We start from the raw sequence: 13,421 nt of genomic DNA on the forward strand, positions 1-13,421 counted from the left end.
AGTGTGTTATTAGGACCAATTTGTTTTGGTGAAGATCTGGATCTGGGCAGATCTAGATACTATAATTTTTGGTCATTCTTCACCATTGAGAGTTGGGGCCAAAAAAGATGTATAGCGTGATATGTCAACTTGTGGATGGATTCAGAGGAAACTTGATGGATGGGTTGTGTGTGTGCATGACGAGGAAGAATTGATTAGATTTTGGTGAAGATCTGGATCCGGATTCTAAAATTTCAAAAGTGATTCTTCACAATTGATAGTTCGAGCCAAATAGATATACTGTATATATAGCATGATGCAGTGCTTGAAAAAGTTGTGGATGAGTTGGGTAGGTGACACAAACAAGCCGATTCGGTTTTGGTTAAGGTCCGGATGCAGATCCGGCATATCAGTGGGATACAAACATAAACTGTTCAGCCTGGTGGAGGTATGCGCTTTACCGAGTGCTGTGCTAGTTTTGTTTTCTGTTGCTTTTCTCAGCTCATAAACTTTCAACCTAAACTTTTTTTTTTTCCTCGCCTATCCATGGGATCGCCAGCCATCTCATCAGCCATTTGCACTCTCCCAATTGGTCATACTGTGAGTGCGTGGGGGTGATACCATTGTTTGTTTGATGTTTTGCCTGGCGCATGGGTATCGTCTGGTCTAAAAAGATCCTCTCATTCGCTGCTAATCACTGACTTAACACGAAAAAGAATAACTACATTAGAGATCAAGATGCGTCAACTTTATTCAACTTCCGGGTGATTAAAAATTGACCTGTCAATTGCACTGTTTTGCCGAGGTTTTTCTTGTCTGATGGACAAAATTGCCTGTCCCAGACAGTCGGACAACTGCTAATGTCGAGCCCTACGTTTTCAGTATACGTTTCCTGTTGAACTGCAGGAAGATTTCTCTCACGTTTGTACCTTCCTCCTTTAAAATGCCTTCTCACCTCCACCTGGTCCCTCTGCATCCCCACCTATATTCCAATCCGAATGAGATCTTTCCTTTTCTCTCTTGTCCTTTATGTTCCATACATGTTATTAAATTTATTGCTCACCATGTTAACCTTGCCCTCGAAAGCCATTGCTTCTGTTCCTGTCCATGTATACTTGTTCTCTTTAATTCTTTGTTGGTTTGTTAATTTTTCACCGTGTTGTTGAGCTCCTCCACAAACTGAGATATAACTACAATATGCAATTGCAGAAGTAAAAATTGAAGGCCTTGGTTTCCACAGCATCATGCTGAGTAAGGCGTGAGGGAGCCAGCCCAGAGGGGAGAGCAGTACTCGATCAACCTGCAGATGGATAGGAGTTCAGGTGCGCCAAGGAAGGACTTTGCACGACGGAAATGCCCATGACTGGCTTTGGAGGTCAACTTTGAAATGTGGCTTGATTGATTGAACTTCCTCAAGAGGATTGTTAGGAAAGTAAATGGGAGGTTTTGCCAGACGCTCCTTTCAGAGAGAGATCGTGAGAGTGTGAGATTTGTCAGGATTGAAAGACATATTCCAAGTGTTTGACCACCTTCTGATTCTATCAAGGTCTGAAGAGAAGGAAGAGGCTGCTGCCCGTCTATCTGGAGGATGAGGGATGTCACGGCAGAGGGTGGAGTCGTCAGTCAATGTACAAAGGGGATTTTCCAGTCAGAGCGATCATTGACGAAGATCGGGAATGGGGGGGTGGGGTTGGGGGGGGGGGGTAAAGAGAATCGCGAGGCACTCAAAGACGAGTGGGGGTCGTGCCTTGGTGATTTTGGTTCCCGTCTTCGTTCGTTGGTTGCTGGTCGTCCGTAGGATCCTGGTTGCTTGCTGGATTCTGGCTGTGGGTTCGAGTCCCACCGTGGTGGTTCGTGTGCGCTCGTTGGATTGCAGTTCATGTGGAGCGCTTGAGCTGGGGACCCCGATCCCTTTAACGGACTCCGAGCTCACAAGTGCGGGTCGGCCAGACCGCACGAGGCGGCCAGCTACCTGACCAAACTCTAACCGCAGCTTTCCTATCCTCTGTGGCTGGAGGGTCTGAATAAAGGCCAGTTGGCTCCATTTCTTTTTGGGTGTGTGTGTCTGTCTGTGGCCAGTCTTATAAATAGAATTGCATAAGTGCCTTGCTTATTGTACATTGCAATTTAGTTGGATTAACTCTGCTCTGTGTCTCTCTTCCTGATTATTGTGAATAAACCCCGTGTTAAATGTACCAGCTCGTTTTCTGTGCTTTCTCTCATTGACCTCGCATGGTTCGGGTTTGAGTTGTAGTGAGGCCGATTGTGCCGTAAATTGTTATTTGGACCGGCGCGGCTTTGGTAATTCCCACTTGGTTATGCCGGATCAGAGTCTGTAACAGCGACTCGGTTCGGACAAAGCCGGCCGAGGGTGTGGCTTCCCCCGGAAGCTCGACCACGCGGCTAATTAGGTAAATTGGAATCGGACAAAGAGACCCTAACCGTGCGGTCGAAATATTGGCGTCCACGGTCCATTAAGCAACCCGTCGACTTTGGAGTTATCCGGGGTGACGACCTTCAATTCCGGGTGTTCGGTGGGAGACGGCCCAACTGCTCCATCTCGCGGTCGATCCCCGCCCCCGAACCTGGCACAATAACAATGTGTCCAGAGACAGCCCTGATCTCATTTCTGACATTGAAAGGAGTGAGTTGGTTTCCATACATTGTTGGGTGAGTAGAAGTAGCATGTCCAAGATGGAGTGACCTGGTCTGAATCCAAATTGGTGATCTAACTTATGGTTGTTTGTCCATGCTCTATCCTTTATAAATGCTGAACATGAAACAAGGAAGCAGCACATAACATTTTTGAAGTTTTTGGTATGACTCGACTCGGGTTCGAACCATCAAGTTCCCAGACTCTGTGAACGCTCAAACAATTAAAGCACCGAGTCTGGTGGCACGATATATTTTAATTATTAAAAATAAATTATTCAATTCTACATTTCATTGCTCATCATATCCAGTTGCAATTCATTCATTACAACGGTCTTGTCCACAAATGGCCTGCTTCGTTGTTACGAGATCAATGTATGACATCCATAGCCGGTGTTAACTTAAGGTTTTTACACACCCACTTGACTATTGGTTCACGAGTCAGTAAGTGACCACTATATTCGTTATCGGTGTATGTCTGTCTGTCTGTCTGTCTGTCTGTCTGTCTGTCTGTCTGTCTGTCTGTCCCGAGCATAGCTCTGTGAGTTTTGATCCGATCCTGATAAAATTTGGGTGGGAGGTTTATATCATGATCTAGTTGTGTTTTCTGGAGAATGGGCATGCTGCGCCATTATGGGGTAGCCGATTTCAAGTTGCATCTTCTCTGAGGGGATTTGTCGAATCTGGCAGGGGTTTCGGTATTTGATTAGCCCAATGGCACCTGCATAGCCCCACGGAGCTCGTTTTTTTTTATTATTTATTTATTTATTTTTTCTCATTTTCATCCCAAGGTCTAGGTCACAAACTTAGAAAATGTCAAAAAAATCAATAAATTGGGCATCGAGCTCCTAGGGTTTTGAACCGTTTCGAATGAAAGTTGGTATGCAAGTAGTGCTCTTCGAGTACAACTTTCATCATTTACGTTTTTCCCGATTCCCGCCAGGTTGCCCGTGGCGTCCCCTCGAAGGTCAAAAAATAAAAAAGGCGAACAGTGTACATTGCTCGTGAACCATCGCCGTCTCCAGACTTGTTACAAACTACATTTTACACTTGAGGCTGTTAATCTGTGTAAGTGGATGAGCATTATTCAGATGTTTTCACCTCCCCCTGTTTGTGATGCAGGGGAGGTTTGATTATGCTGGTGGCAGCGTGGTTGCCAGACGAGCGGCCCTGCTTGGTTAACTACGCACTTGTGAGCCTCTGTGATGTTGGAGACCGCATCGAGGATGATTATGTTATTGAGGTTTTGAAATACACACAGGTACAGTACTCTTACATTTCTATGCACAGGTTTTATTATTTGCTCTTTTTTTTAAAATTGCTTTATTTATTTAATAGATAAGTTTTATTATTTAATAGTGCATGCCAGTTTTATTCTGGTGCATTTATTAAACCTTGTGATAAGTGGCCAGTTTATTGGTAGTGAAGCTTTGACACTGCTTCGTCATGGGCGATGACTTGCCGATGTGATGGTGGGGTCTTTTTATGCCTTTGATCAAGTGGTTACATTACTTGAATTAAGTGATTGATGCTGCATTGAGGGTGTGTGGTTTCCCCTTCCTGAAGTGCTTTTAATCACCAGAACCGTAATTGGCAAAATTATCCCTCATGATTGTGCACATAGCGTCATTTAGTAACAAATACCATTACATGTCATAACTAGAAGGGTACTCGGTAGAGTGCATACCTCCGCCATGTAATGCCTGATCCAAGAGAACATATCGGGCCCAATACATTTTTGAAATATTCTACACATCATTTTTGGCCCTGCCTCTCAATGGTGAAGAATCACTTAAAAAATTAAATGAATCTCGTATCCAGATCCAGATTTGGATGTTCACCAAAATCAAATCAATTTGTCGTGGTCACAGACCCAACCTGGCCGCCAAGTTTCATCCGGATCCATCCACAACTTTTTGAGATATCATGTTATATTTGAGTTTAGCCCCATCAATGGTGAAGAATCACTTTAAACAATTATCTGCTCCGGATCCAGATCTTCACCAAAATTGAATCGGTTCATCCTTGTCACACACACCCAACATGTCCACCAAATTCCATCCGGATCTGTCTCCAACTTTTTTGAGATATCCTGCACACAGACAGATAGACAAACAAACAGAGAGGGGTGAAGACATGAGCTCCATCACCTTCAGTGGCAGAGGTAAAGATACGGCACCAGCCTCTTGATGGTCATTGAAGAAGTTCAGGTGGATCTTGAGTGGAGCTATGTGGAAATAACATGTAATCTTAAGGCAAAGTATCATGCTATATATCTCCCCCACCCCACTTCTCTCGTTAGAAATGCAAATATGCCAAACATCTCAGAGCATAGCTTGTTGTAGGTTTGCACCTCCTTTGCCTGCATGATGAAACGTGGTGACAAGAGGAAGTGAGTTGGTTTAACGCAAAAGCTGGAACTCGGCACAAAAATGGCTTTAACTACACAAAGCAAAAAATAAATATTTGCGTAAAAATAAATATTTGCGTGTGACATTTTCACAGATTTTTCAATTGTACATGAGCTATTTCTGACATACAACAACCACAAACCCACCTGTTTACCTATGACAATCACAATAACTTGCACTACTTCCTTCTATAAGCACTTTCTTTCTTTCTTTTTTCCCTCTGACTAACATGAAAAATGACAACCTTGTGAAATAATAATAATAATTATATCACTGTGCATTAATAATGACAAGCTTTTGCAAAATCCCCTCTCGCTACCTCCTCCTCTTCTGGCTCTCCCAACCCCTCCTACCTTCCAGATGTCGATCAACTTATTACCCCCCACGCATGTAGCACAAAGCGGAGTTAAGCAATTGATTCTGTCTGTCTACGATCGAGGAACTACTTAATTTCAATGGAATTTTGAACATGAATCGGAGCAAACCTGCAGTTTAACAGTACTTGGGCTGTGAACTTGGCAAATTGTGCGGCATCTCGTTCCGAGCGTGCATGCACAGAGAGGGGTAAGGTAATTATTTTAGTCTGTCTGCCAACCTGGCAGCCGAATATCTTTGAAAATAATTTCAAATAGGAAACTTGCTGTTTGTGGGGACCCCATAAAGGACCCAAGTGATCTAAAAGTGATCTAAGCATCTTGGACTTCCTTCTTCCAAACAACAGGCATGAATAACTAATTTAACGTGTTGAATAAAGTGGTGTAAAAGATGTTGCATCAACAGCAGCAAGCAAACTTCCGATTCAGTGGTTGTTTTTTCTCCAGCCTTTCAAACTTATTATTGCAATTTAATTATACACTTGAACGCTGTAGAACACCAATAATCTTGCTTTTAAATATCCAAAAACTTCCAGTTTAGCAGGATTTGAGCAAAATTTTACGCCATCTCAACCAATCAAATTTGCCCCAAACTCTGCGGAGGACCAGCGAGATTCAGGAAAAATGTTGGTGCCTAACGGTACAACCATGGAGTCAAAATAAACAAGGAGTGTGGGGGGGGGGGGTAACCCTTTCCTTGTGCTTTTTCTCAAGACTGCGTAGGGTAAGGTGTTCTATGAACTCTGTTGTTCTAACCACTTTACATCTACTCGTGCAGGCAACATTTTTATTTCTGTTCTTGTGATTTTATTCTCAAAGGGCATGAATTGACCTTCAGATTAAAAAAAAAAAAACAATTCTGCATTGTAGTCTGGCCATCCAGACGCTGTGGCGTGCAGCCTTCTCGTACCGGATCCCGCTGGCCAACTTGCATTCGTGTACAATGAGGAGGAGGTGTTTGCTGGCTCGCTTGGAACAAGATGGACCAGCCTTGTACAGGAGAAGATCTCCTTCTCAGCTCCCGGTTAGGGTTCAGTCAAGTCTTGGATTCTCAATTAACAATGGTGTTGTCAGATGTTTGACTCACCGTCGATGCAACAATGCTTAAACTTCTTGAGAATAATTTTGCTCCATGAGGGATTTCTGCATTTATTTCAGGAGATGGATTGCTTGGTGGAGGATCTGTGGACGGCCAAGGTGTGTTCTTCTCCCTCATCCATGGCCTTGTTGTTATCTCTCCATGCCAGGAGGAGTCTTTGCTTCCCCCAGCTGTTGAGACGTCCCTCTCTGCTAGTGTTGTCGCACATCCTGAGGTAGGATCCACTTTTCTCTCCCCCACCATTTCCTCCCCCCCTCCCCTCCAGAATTAATCTTATCCATTGCTCCTCTCGATGATCATGATGTCATTACATTGTAGTTGACAAAACTAACCAATCTGATTGGAACTTGATCTACTTCTTGTCATTTAACAATATCCAGCATATTTACCCACGACATGCAAAGTCTGCTTATGTGATGTTTCACTAATATGCTCACCCCCAAATTGCCAAAGATAAGTACAGGAATAACAATTAAATGTATAGTATTGACTGATTTATCAGTCTTCAAAAAGGAAATGCCTCTGAGTATTTAATGTATAGGTTACATTCTAGCTTACCCAACGCCATCTTGCCTTTTGTAACCTGCTCAGTTCGAACAATGCACATCCTGGTGTCTTAAAGGCACGAGTTTCTTGTGTACAGTATTTAATGTCCCTGTTAATTGTTATTTAAATTTGGCAAAGCTTCATTTATGCCTGGTGTTGGCTTAATTGTTAGGGTGGTGGGCTTTGGATCCTACGGTCCTGAGTTCAAATCCCGCTCAGCTGTTTAATTAATACCAGGTGGGGTTAACTCTGCCTGCATCCTTCCGAGGTCGGCAAAATGAGTGCCAGCATGCTGGTATACTGTGTTGGAGTGGCGACCCATCCAGGATTTTGCCCAATTGCCAAGGAGACTGCTTGAGCAGCACCAATGCTCTGCACAGAGTGTGGTCCAAATTTCCATCTCCAAAGCTTCATTTCAAATTGAGTGGTTAAGACCTTTATAAATGGTGATGAGCTGGAAGGTTACAAGATTGTATTGTACAGACAGCCAAATAATGAGTTGGCAGGGTGGTGTGGAGGTACAGTACTTGCACTCCCCTCTGAGCTGTCTAGCCTGGGTTCGAATTCTGACCCAGCTATAAACTGTCACCCTGGTGTTCCACAGACAGAATGAGGCATCAATGTTTGTGCCATTAAACTTGGTATTCCATCTGTTGGCATACAGCTCCCAAATTCCTGCTCTAACATTACAGGGAGTTAGTGGCACAGCCTCACACCCAGCAATGATGCGAATCGTGGCCTCATGGTTCTTCATTGTAAAAGTTGCATAATGGGAGCATGTTATCAAGCATGGCAATAATGATCAAATGGATTGCTGTTTAAAATAATAAATGCCTGGCAAATAAATCTCTTCTCAGGAGAACCAGAAAACATCTGTCCAACATGTCTCTCTGGTGGTGCCTTGTCGAGTCTGTCTTTGTCTTTGGTGTCTGCTTCCCCTCCACCCCTTCCCTCATTTCAAATGGCACCACAGCCGACTCCGCTTGTGAGAAGGTCGAATGCTTAAATTCCGTGTTTGCTTCCGAATTTTGTCTCCCTCTCCTCCCTCTCCCTCTCCTTCTCCTTCTTCTTCTTCTCTCTGGACAAACCCTTCTCAGTCATACGCAACTGCTCCTAGATTCTGGCTTTTGCATCTGCGAAGGTGGAGAAGTTTCTGGCAACCTTCGACTCTGACTCATGAGCTAATGGCGTCCGGTCCAGTTGCAGAGTCCTAAAAACCTGCTCTGCTGCTCTTGCGCTTCCTCTCTCTGCCCTTTTCACTCCATAGTTTGCCCTTGGTCATCCTCCATCTGTTTGGAAGTCAGCCAACATCGCAGCATTACATAAAAAGGTGCAGAAGTGGATCCTCTTAACTACAGACCAATTTGCTTGCTTCCAATCATCAGCAAGGTCATGGAATCCATCATCACAGTTGACATAAAAATCATTCCGTTTCTCCTATGACCTCATCTCAGATCATCAATTTGGATTCAGACAAGGTTACACGGTATTTGACATGCTGTTTCGACTCTCCCAAATATAGATCGATGCCCTCAACATCAGACATGAAATCAGGGCCGTCCCTCTGGGCATATCTCAACCTTATGGTCCAGCCTGGCATCCCGCCTTGCTCTCCAAGCTGTCTGCCTATGGAATCCATGGTCAACTCCACTCTTGGATTGCTGACTTCCTTGACTCTCGTAGTCAACATGTGCCTCTCAACTGAATCCTTTCTTCTCTCCCTGTCAACGCTGGAGTGCCCCAAGGTAGTGTTCGATGCCCAATCCTATTCCTAATTTTCATCAATAATCTCTGGAAAATCCACTTTATCTCTTTGCTGATGACTCTACCCTCTGCCATAACATCCTTCATTCTTCTGACAGAAAGGCAGTAGCCTCTTCCTTCTCTTCAGACCTTGACAAAATCACAAACTGGTCAAACACTTGGAATGTCTTTTAACCCTGAAAAACTTCTCTTCTTTCTCCCTGAAAGGACCGTACTGCAAATCGTCCCATCTACTTTCTCAACATCCCTCTCAAAGAAGTTCATTTACGCAAACGCTTGGGTCTCACTTCCAACCATGATCTCTCTTGGACAAACCACATTTCAAAGTTGGCCTCCAAAGCCAGATGCCGACGAGGCACCTTCATCGTGCAAAGTCCTTCCTTGACACACCTGAGCTCATATCCACCGACAAGGCTTTCATCTGTAGATTGATGGAATACTGTTCTCCCCTCTTAGCTGGCACCCCTGCTTCACAGCTTGCTCAACTTGATGCTGTGGAAACCAAGGCTTTCAAGATCTTTGGAATCTCTCGCGATGAAGCTGAGTCGATGGACTTATCACTTTGCTATCGCAGACATGTCGGTGGTCTCTCTGTCTTCTACCTCCTCATTTCTTGCACTATGCCATCTCCATGTCCCCTCACCCCCAGCTCCGATGTATCTGTAGGATACACACAATCTCAACATCAACCCCCTTGTGGTGAAACTACTTAAATCCATGATCACTGTTCACCTCCACTTATTTGTTCCTCTTTTTTTTTTCCTTTCTTTCTTTTTTTTTTTTTTTTCTTCTCCTCCCCCCCCCCCCCCCACCTGTGGAACCAACTTCCATTCTCTTCAATCTCATTCTTGCCTCCAGGTGTTCATGACAACTGTTCACCACAATTTCAAATCATCCCTCATCCAAAATCATGATCTTTTCTTCAACTGTTAAACCACCCCCACCTCTCGTAAAATTTGGCTTCTGTATCCATGCTGTCCACCCCTTACTTTCTCCCCTACCCCTCATCATTACCCATACCAGCATCCCATTACCCATGTTCTATCTCTTCCACGAGCCTTGATTATGTATATCTAAACAAATAAATGAATAAAACGTAGTGATGCATCACCAAAGAGGAGTTCTAATGTCTTTTTTAAGCAGTGATCTAAGCATCTTGGACCAGTTTGTGCCTAAATCGCACAATGGCAATGATTTCAGTAGATACACAATGGATGTGTCAACACAGTATCTGGGATTTGAACCCAGCATCATGAGTGAAGTATTCAAATGAATAAACAGGCTAGGTCTGAGTCTGCTTTCTGCCATTACATTTTTTTTTTTAATTGCTTCTTTTGAATCCAGGAACGACTAATAATGTACACCAAGAATCAGAAACTTGACAACTTGTCATTTCCCATTTACAAAATGTTTCACCGGATGCCATGATTGATCATTGGGTTCAGCCTTTTATGTCTAGCTTGTTCGGTCGGACATGTATGCTGGAAAACGGTTGGTGGGTAAATTGTGGCCTTGCAGGACATGACAGCATTGGAAGCCTCCTTGCTGCGTGGGGATTCAAACCAGCAGGACGAGAATGTGGAGGCCCTTAAAATGGCATTCCTTCATTCATGCAGGTCCGTCCTACCTTTTCCTTTCTTACACCCAAAGACCTTGTTCCCAGCTTGCTGTCTTGCACAAGTCTCAGACAATGACACACTGATACAGTTATGAAGATCCTTTAGGAGATGATTAAATTATTTGAATGTATGGTTTAAATGTTGGTCTGGTGTTGAATGGAGCCTGGTGTTGGTGCAGTGGTTAGGGCAGCGGCTTGGGATCCAAAAGGTCCTGAGTTCAAGCCCCGTTGGGCCACTGAATTAATACACCAGGGGGTTGACTCAGCCTGTCATCCTTCCGAGGTCGGCGAAATGAGTACCAGTATACTGGGCCGGTGTATACCCCGGTTAAAATAGGTGTACTATATCCCTGTGTCGTAAGAGGCGACCAGGGTTGCGTCAGGAAGGGCATCCGGCGTAAAACATGTGCCAAATCACTATGCGGATCATACGGATGATCCGCTGTGGCTACCCCGAAAGGGAGCAGCCGAAAGAAGAAGAGAATGGTTTAAATATGTTTTACAAACGTGATGTGTTTAAGGTTAAGAAAGTGGTGGCAGGATAAAGTATGCTTGTTTTATTGTTTTTTGAATTGTATTTAGTCTCGTCCAAAGGGAATACGAAACTATTGGTGTGCGTACCTGTGCGTGTGTTTGCAGATATTTATATTTTTTTATTTTAATATGTTTTTCTCTGCAACCACTCGTCTGATCGATGCAAAACTTTAAACAGAGGAGGGACTTCCCGTGGAGAATGTCTTATTGATAATGCTGACATCAAAAGTCACATGGTATGGCAGACATGTTGGATGAAAGGAAGAAATTTGGACATTGTTTTCTCTGAAACCACTCGATGAAAAATAATCTTGAAACTTGGCATATGTCACCAACTCCACATAGGGTATATATGGTGATAACAATGATGTCATTGGCGGTGTTATTCCAGCCATAATTGGTTTAATCTAAATCCTCATATCATCTACCCGATGTGAGTGAAAAATTAAATTAATGACCTCATCAGTCACGTGATATGGTGGCCATATTGGATTGAAAAACAAAAACGTAAAAAATATTCTCCAGAACCACTTAACAGATGGATGCGAAATTTCATATATCTGAATATGTATATAGCAGATGTTTGGGACTACAGAATTTCAATATGGATACAAACAAACACGACATAATAGTGACCGAAGCTTTTCGTGCTGCACTCTTCAGGGTAAAATTGCAGCAAACTTATTTATATCATATCAACTTGTTATATCATTTATATCAATATTGCTGCAATTTTTACCCTGAAGAGTGCAGCACGAAATGCTTCGGTCACTATTATGTCGTGTTTGTTTGTATCCATATTGTTTATATATTCGTATTCATCTCCATTGATGCAGTCTTGCCATAATGTGCCCAAAAGTGGTCATTAAATATCCTAATAATCATTAAAGCTACAGATAATGGCAATGTATGTTACATAATGGGGTGCATGGATGATGCGGGTATTTAGGCCATAAAAGCAGTTGACCGTAATAATAATGTGTTCAGTTTACAGTGGTATTTTTGTTTAGAATGAGTGTGCGAGGCGAGACTATGTGCTCTGCGAGTGTCATAATTATTTATATTTTTAAAATCTAGATTGACCACAGATCTCCTTGGTTGTTCTCGAGCAGAAATGAGCCACCTGTGTCGACCTTGCAATAAGTCAGATGGCTGTACTGAGCATCAACATTCCAGATGTATTCTGCAACAATATGGATTCTCCCAAGCAGGAAAGATCACGGCATGTCGCAGAGTATTATCGAAAAGCAGTTTCCAGTGGAGGACGCGAGAGTGCTGGACCTGGTCGTTGCTCGTCTCAGCGAGACCATGGTGGATGATTTCCCGGCCACTGACCCGCGCTGGACAAAATCTGTTCCTGATGGTATGCATCGGTGATTTGTATTATTTAAAATCTTTTAGCGAAGCTGACTGTCACCAGAGGCATTATGTTTTCGGGTTGAATGTGTCCATGATCGGTTTTCATTGCCATGATAACTTAGGAACGGCTGAAGGAATCCAAGTCAAACTTGGTACAAGCATGTATAATGATGTAAAGATGAACTTATTATGCAGACAGTCCTCGACTTGCATAAGGGTTCTGTTCCTGGGATGTTTATGCAAGTCAAATTTCATTGAGTAAAATCTGGAAAAGAAAAAAAAAAAAAAAGATTAGATAATTAATTGAACATTTACATGTACAGTACAAAAATACTACGAAAAAAGGAAGGCCAAAAGCCAGAGGAGGGAGGCTGAAGGACGGGTCTACTCTCTGGAAATAGATGCATGTAGAACCTCTTGCGGAGAAAGATAAGGGCGTAGAAAGATTGCGAGATTCGAAGCTTTGCTGCCTGAGAGGGTTGCGGACTCGCACAAATGCGAGTCTCATCTCTTCCTTCCATCTTTAAGTCCTTCCCTCTGTCATTCCTTTTGCTTTGCACGCTCGCATTCCTTCTTTCACTCTCCTCGCTTTGTCGATTCATTTCCCGTGAATATGTACAGGAAAAACCGCAAAAACTCAAGAAAAACAAAACAAAAACCGCGAATGCGTGCAGCACAGGGCCACGAATCAGCCAATAGCGGAGTCCGACAGTATTATGATTCATAGATGAACTGAAAAGATTTTGGCTTCAAGAGGTCAAAGGTCAGACGTCATCTCAGGTAAAAATGTGATGCTTGAGAACAGCTGAAGGGATTTAAATAAATCTTGGTCTAAGTATGTATATTGGTGGAAATATGAACTCATTAGATATTTGGGTCAAGAGGTCAAAGTTTAGAGGTTATGTTGGGTAAAATCCTGTTACTGCAATAACTTGTGAACCAGTGATGGGATTTTGACTAAACTTGATACAAAGATGAACTGATTAGATTTTAGCATCGAGATAAAAGGTCATGTCAGATATTCGAGCTAAACCAAGTACATGTACCATGATACGTATGTTTAGATTAGATATTGAGGTCAAATG

The 13,421-nt window shown here is 43.1% G+C and overlaps 1 protein-coding gene across 2 annotated transcripts in view; it reads left to right on the top strand.

Moving 5' to 3' along the window:
* The window catches only part of NUP133 (nucleoporin 133), an 80,797-nt gene that overhangs the window by 33,767 nt on the left and 33,609 nt on the right, over positions 1-13,421 (top strand). For both annotated transcript variants that reach the window (XM_085857259.1, XM_085857258.1), the window contains 5 exons: positions 3,754-3,892; positions 6,287-6,440; positions 6,575-6,729; positions 10,344-10,441; positions 12,189-12,340. In XM_085857259.1, coding sequence (XP_085713385.1) covers positions 3,754-3,892; positions 6,287-6,440; positions 6,575-6,729; positions 10,344-10,441; positions 12,189-12,340 — 698 coding nt within the window. The remainder of the gene's footprint in view (positions 1-3,753; positions 3,893-6,286; positions 6,441-6,574; positions 6,730-10,343; positions 10,442-12,188; positions 12,341-13,421) is intronic.

Source organism: Eptatretus burgeri, chromosome 15 (assembly GCF_056783735.1).
Source record: "Eptatretus burgeri isolate ZD-2024b chromosome 15, Ebu_testis_v1, whole genome shotgun sequence".
NCBI lineage: Eukaryota > Metazoa > Chordata > Myxini > Myxiniformes > Myxinidae > Eptatretus > Eptatretus burgeri.